This window comes from Gopherus flavomarginatus, chromosome 11, assembly GCF_025201925.1.
Source record: "Gopherus flavomarginatus isolate rGopFla2 chromosome 11, rGopFla2.mat.asm, whole genome shotgun sequence".
NCBI classification, from domain to species: domain Eukaryota; kingdom Metazoa; phylum Chordata; order Testudines; family Testudinidae; genus Gopherus; species Gopherus flavomarginatus.
This window is the reverse complement of record NC_066627.1, coordinates 6,826,260-6,832,558: the sequence shown is the minus strand read 5'-3', so window position 1 is coordinate 6,832,558 and position 6,299 is coordinate 6,826,260. Positions and strand designations below refer to the sequence as shown.

Below are 6,299 nucleotides of genomic sequence, written 5' to 3'. Positions count from 1 at the left end.
ACATTGAAGGAAGGAATGATATATCATTTTAGATTTCCTGCATAATTGATATCCTGCCCGCATTTTGGGGCTTTATCATACATTGCATCCTTTGTTTAGACTTGGAGAAATCCAGTATGCTAGTGGATTAAGCAATTGATAGATCTATGCCATATACCCATACAAGCTTCAGGGGAAGGATAGCTCAGTGGTTTGAACACTGGCTTGCTAAGCCAGGAACTGTGAGTTCAACCCTTAAGGGGACCACTTAGGGATCTGAAGCTGAATTAGTACTTGGTCCTGCTAGTGAAGGCAGGGGGCTGGATTTAATGACCTTTCAGGGTCCCTTCCAACTCTATAAGATAGGTGTATATATCCATTTGTTATTAAGTTGCATGTGTGAATGTTTAAATTGCTCCATGACCTAGCAGAATTTCCTGACCAGGACTGTAAAAACATGTTTTGCACTTCACTGCTTTCAACAATACAGAACTCTTTAATGTAACAGTGTAATTATCACACCAATCCTTTCAAATGCATCTGATAGCTGTATTTACCATAGAATATCAGGGTTAGAAGGAACCTCAGGAAGTCATCTAGTCCAACTCCCTGCTCAAAGCAGGACCCACCCCCAGACAGATTTTTTCCCCAGATCCCTTAATGACCCTATCAAGGTTCCTTCCCCACTCTGAACTCTAGGGTACAGATGTGGGAACCTTCATGAGAACCACTAAGCTTAATTACCATCTTAGATTTGGTTTTGCTGCCACCACACAAATTATTTATGAGTCATAACTCTGTCTACCTTCCCCCCCCCCGAATATCTCCCTCCTAAGTATTATAACCCTTCCCTGGATAGCCTTGAGAGACTTCTCCACCAGTTTCCTGCTCAACACCGATCCAAACCCTTGGATTTTAAAACAAGGAGAAATTTTGAATCTGCTGCATATTAAATTCAGTGGCTGACCCCTGGTTCTTCTGTTATGTGAAGGGGTAAATAACATTTCCTTATTCACTTTCTCCATACCAGTCATGCTTTTATAAACTTCTATCATATGCCCCCTTACTCATGTCTTTCCTAAATTGAACAGTCCTAGACTTTTTGTCTCTACTCATATGGAACGTGTTCCATATCCTAACAGTTTTTGTTGCCCTTATCTGTACTTTTCCCAGTTCTGATATATATTTTCTAAGATAGGGTGATCAGAACTGCATGCACTGTTCAAGGTATTGGCATACCATGCATTTATATAATAGAATTTTGATAGTTTCTGTCTTATTTCTATCCCTTTCTTAATGGTCCCAATATTGTGTTAACTTTTTTGACTGCCAGTGCACACTGAGTGGATGTTCTCAGAGAACTATCCACAATGATTCCAAGATCTTTTTCTTGATTAGTAAGAGCTAATTTAGACCCTATCATTTTGTATGCACATTTGGGATTATGTTTTCCAATGTGCATTACTTTGCACTTATCAACACTGAATTTCATCTGTCTTTTTGTTGCCCAGCCATCCAGTTTTGTGAGATCCCTTTGAAACTCTTCTTAGTTGGCTTTGGGCTTACCTATCCTGAATAATTTTATATCATCTCCAGACTTGGCCACCTCACTGTTTACCTCTTTTTTCCAGATCATTCATGAATATGTTGAAAAGCAATGATCCTAGTGCAGGTCCTTGGAAGACTCCACAATTTACCTCTCTTCACTGTGAAAAATGACCATTTATTCATAAGAATATAAGGACATAAGAACAGACAAAAGGTCCATCTAGCCCAATATCCTGTCTTCCGACAGTGACGAATGCCAAGTGTCCCAGAAGGAATAAACAGAACAGGTTATCATCAAGTGAGCCATCCCCTGTTGCTCATTCCCAACTTCTGGGAAACAGAGACTATGGACATCTCTGCCCATCCAGGCTAATAGTCATTCATGGACCTATCCTCCATGAACTTATGTAGTTCTTCTTTGAATTTTTTCCAATTCCAATATATCTGTTTTGAGATGGGGCAACCAGATCTGCACACATTATTCAAGATGTGGGTGTACGACGGGTTTATATAAAGGCAAAACAATATATTTTGTCTTATTACCTTTCCTTTTCCTAATAATTCTTGACATTCTGTTAGCTTTTTTGATTGCCTCTGCACATTGATTGGATGTTTTCAGATAACTTATCCATAACTCCAGTATCTCTTTCTTGAGTGGTAACAGCTAATTTAAATCTAATCAATTTTTATATATAGTAGGGATTATTTTTTTCCAATGTGCATTACTTTGCATTTATCAATATTGAATTTCATCTGCCATTTTGTTGCCCAGTCACTACATTTTGTGAGGTCCTTTGTAACTCTTCTCAGTCTACTTTGGACTTAACTATTTTGAGCGGTTTTGTATCATCTGCAATTTTTTCCACCCCACTGTTTACCCTTTTTTCCAGATCATTTATGAATATGTTGAATAGGACTGGTCCCACTACAGATCCTTGGGGGCACCACTGTTTACCTTTCTCCATCCTGAAAACTGACCATTTATTCTTATCTTTTTTTTTCTATCTTTTAACCAGTTACCAACTGATGAGAGAACCTTCCTTTTTATCCCATGACAGATTACTTTACTTAAGAGCCTTTAGTGAGGGACTTTGTCAAAGGCTTTCTGAAATTCTAAGTACGCTATATCTACTGGATTCCTTTGGTCCACATACTTGTTGACCACCTCAAAGAATTCTACTAGTTTGATGAGGTATGATTTCCCTTTACAAAAAAAATGTTGACTTTCCCCTAACAAATAGTGTTCAACCTATGTGTCTGACAATTTTGTTCTTTACTATAGTTTCAACCAGTTTGCTCAGTACTGAAGTCAGGCTTAACAGCCTGTAATTGCCAGGATCACCTCTAGAGACGTTTTTAAAAATTAGTGTCACATTAGCTATCCTCCAGTCATGTGGTACAGAAGCTTGTTGAAATGATAGGTTATAGACGACAGTTCGTAGTTCTCAATTTCACAATAGAGTTCTTTTAGAACTCTTTGGTGAATACCATCTGGTTCCGGGGAATTATTACTCTTTAGTTTATCAATTTGTTACAAAACCTCCTCTAATGACACCTTTATTTGAGATAGTTCCTCAGATATGTCATCTAAAAAGAATGGCTCTGATTTGAGAATCTGCCTCACATCCTCTGCTGTGAGGACTGATGCAAAAAATGAATTTAATTTTTCTGCAATGGCCATATCATCCTTCAGTGCTTCTTTAGAATCTCGAATGCTCAGTGGGCCCACTGGTTATTTAGCAGACTTCCTGCTTCTGATGTACTTAAAAAGATTGTTATTACTTTTTGAGTCTTTGCCTAGTTCTTCAAATTCTTTTTTGACCTTCCTAATTAAATTCTTGCATTTCATTTGCCAGAGTTTATGCTTCTTTCTATTTTCCTAACTGAGATTTAAGTTCCACTTTTTAAAGGATGCATTTTTGCCTCTCACTGATTCTTTTACTTTGTTGCTTAGCTGCAGATAATTCTGTTCTTTTCTCCAGTTCCAGTCATCATACCACACATAACTCAGGAAGCCTCTAATAAACATTCCTCAATGTTTACTTCTCCTGTGAAAAGTGGCTTTCTGCAAGTGATGCTGTGGAGTTCCAATCATATTGTCTCTTAGCTACTTCAGAGAAAACTCGCATACTTAAAAATAAAAAGAAGCTGCTGATTCTCACAAAAAACTCTTTCCCCTCCCCATTACCATCCCTAAAATCTCATCTCGGGATTTCATAGGCTTAGTGACCAAAGAAACAAAAATGTGCATGCTTCCTGCATAAATGGCCTGAAGTTGGTGCTTACCTACACATCACTGACAATGACCTGACTACATTTCTTATGGGCAAATAGAGGATGGTCACAATCAATAATATATTTATACACACACACACTCCTGGTGCTTTTAAAAGCCTAATTAAACAAAGCTGAGAAAAAATCAGAGCAAAATTTATTGTGATGAAAAATTCAGACAGAAAAAAACGTTATTTAGAACTAGCAGTTGTTTTAAAAAAAGGTTTTAAAGGTGGCCCAAAAGCCACCATTCCACATTTTTGAGAATAGAAAATGTTGGTAAGAGCCCATCCTGGTGAAGAAGGGAAGTTAAAATAGCAGTTTAAATAGAAACAAAATTATAACGAATGGAAATAAGGGGAAGTAGATAGTGATGAATACATATTAGAAGCTATGAAGTGTAAAACATTGATAATGGAAGCTAAAGACATCAGGGAAAAATCCCATCAATGGCAGGGCTGTGGAAAATAAGAAGGACATTTTCAAGACTATCTGGATAAAAGAAATCATAACAATGGTACAGACCTGTTGCTAAATGGAGAGGCTAAAACTGCTGATCACTTAAAAAAAGAAAAAAAATATTCAATAGATATCAATGTTGTCTATTTGAAAAAGACCCAGGTTTATCATTATGTACTGAAAAACAAACCATTGAGTGACATATTTTGACCAACCCTGCTGAGTTTTATCACCAGTGTTCAGGAATTTATTGTGTTGGGCACAGTATAAACATACAGACACTATCCTAAACAACTGGAAACCTAAGAAAGGGGCAGCATATGCTGTCAAACAGGTGAACAAGGAAGATGGTGGTGATGGTATTGTGAGCCAAACATTAAATAACACAAACTGTATTTTTTTCCATTATTTTCCTCAGGGCTGTTTTCACTTCCCTGTTTTTCAGGCTGTAAATAATGGGGTTTAACATGGGGGTCAAGATGCTGTACTGGATAGAGAACAGCTCATCTAAAACAAGTGAAGAGACCGAGCTGGGTTTCACATACTGGAAAATAGCTGTCATGTACAATAAACCCACCACAATAAGGTGGGAGCTGCAAGTGGAGAAGGCTTTATGACGGTCCTCCGCAGAATGTATCCTCAGGACGGTGGAGATGATGAACATGTAGGAGACCAGGGTGAAGAGGAAGGAGCTGAAACCAAATATCACAGCAGAAGAAAGAAGAGCTATTTTATTGGTGAATGTCCCAGTGCAAGACAGTTGTAATAGCGGAGGGAGCTCACAGCTGAAATGGCTGATTTCATTGGGCCCACAAAAGTGTAATTTTAACACAAGGACAGTGTTAACCAATGAATACAAGAGCCCCATTGTCCATGAACAACCCACCAATAGGCTGCAGACTTGTTTGTTCATGGTCACTGCATAATACAGTGGGTGACATATGGCAGCATATCGATCATAAGCCATTCCTGAGAGTATGAAAATTTCAGTAACAGCTAAAAGCAGGATGAAGAACATCTGGGCAAGGCAACCATTGACAGAAATGGTTTTGTGCTTTGCTAGAAAATTCACCAACATCTTAGGGACGACCACTGAGGAATAGCAGATATCAACAAAGGACAAATGAGACAGGAAGAAGTACATGGGACTGTGGAGGTGAAGATCTACCCTTATTACCAACATAATTGCCATGTTCCCCACTAGGGTGATTAGATAAATAACTAAAAACACCAAAAAGAGGAAAATTTGGAGATGTGGGTCATGAGAAAATCCCATGAGAATAAAGTCAGTCACATTGGTTTGGATTTCCATTCACATATAGTGACCTGTAACAAGAGAAAAATAAATGAAATTATCCAATATAATAACAGTATTTGAAAATTCCATGAGAGAAAGAGAAAATCCAAGTGAGATTTTCAAAGGCACCAAGTGGATTTAGATGTCCAAATTCTAATTCCATACTCCAAGTGAAATGAAAATAGGGTTTTTCCTATTACATGAGGATTTCCATTAGTATTTTCTTTAATTACAAAGTCATCAACACTTTCTCCAAGGTATTCCTCATACCGTGAACCATAAAACCGAGATCCTCTCGTGGACACCTTCTGTACAACCCATTTTCTAAACCAGATCTTATGTCATCCATTCCATAACTAACTGTGTTGAAGCTGATAAAATTAAGGAAATATTAAAAGATAATTTGCAAATAATCTTCCGATCAGTGAGGTTGTATTTGGTAAGATAACTGTTGTCTGTCAATGATTTCCATAGATAGCTGAGATTCACCCAAGTATTGCTCCATCTTTATGACAACATAAATACAATTACTTCAGTAGTATTATCCCAGTAAAAAAAATGAATCACAACACTGCTGAATTATGACTCATTTGAGACCGGTTTGCAAATCAAAGATGTTTTTCATTAGTTTCCAGCCCCTATGTTAAATATGGGATGTGGAAATCATGATGTGTTCTCTCCATCTAGTATAATGTTACAGGCCAAGATTTGCCAAAGTGGGTGGTGCATTTGATTTTTTTCA

General features: G+C 37.6%; 1 protein-coding gene across 1 annotated transcript; it reads right to left on the bottom strand.

Annotated features, from left to right (window-relative positions):
* Nucleotides 1–4,636: 4,636 nt before the first annotated feature.
* LOC127031796 (olfactory receptor 5A1-like) lies at nt 4,637–5,572 on the bottom strand. Its single transcript, XM_050918831.1, has one exon. The coding sequence runs from the start codon at nt 5,570–5,572 to the stop codon at nt 4,637–4,639; it is 936 nt and encodes a 311-aa protein (XP_050774788.1).
* Nucleotides 5,573–6,299: the final 727 nt, after the last annotated feature.

Coding starts and splice junctions, on each gene's coding strand:
- LOC127031796 (XM_050918831.1), bottom strand. CDS start 5,572: ATGGAAATCCAAACCAATGTGACTGACTTTATTCTCATGGGATTTTCT.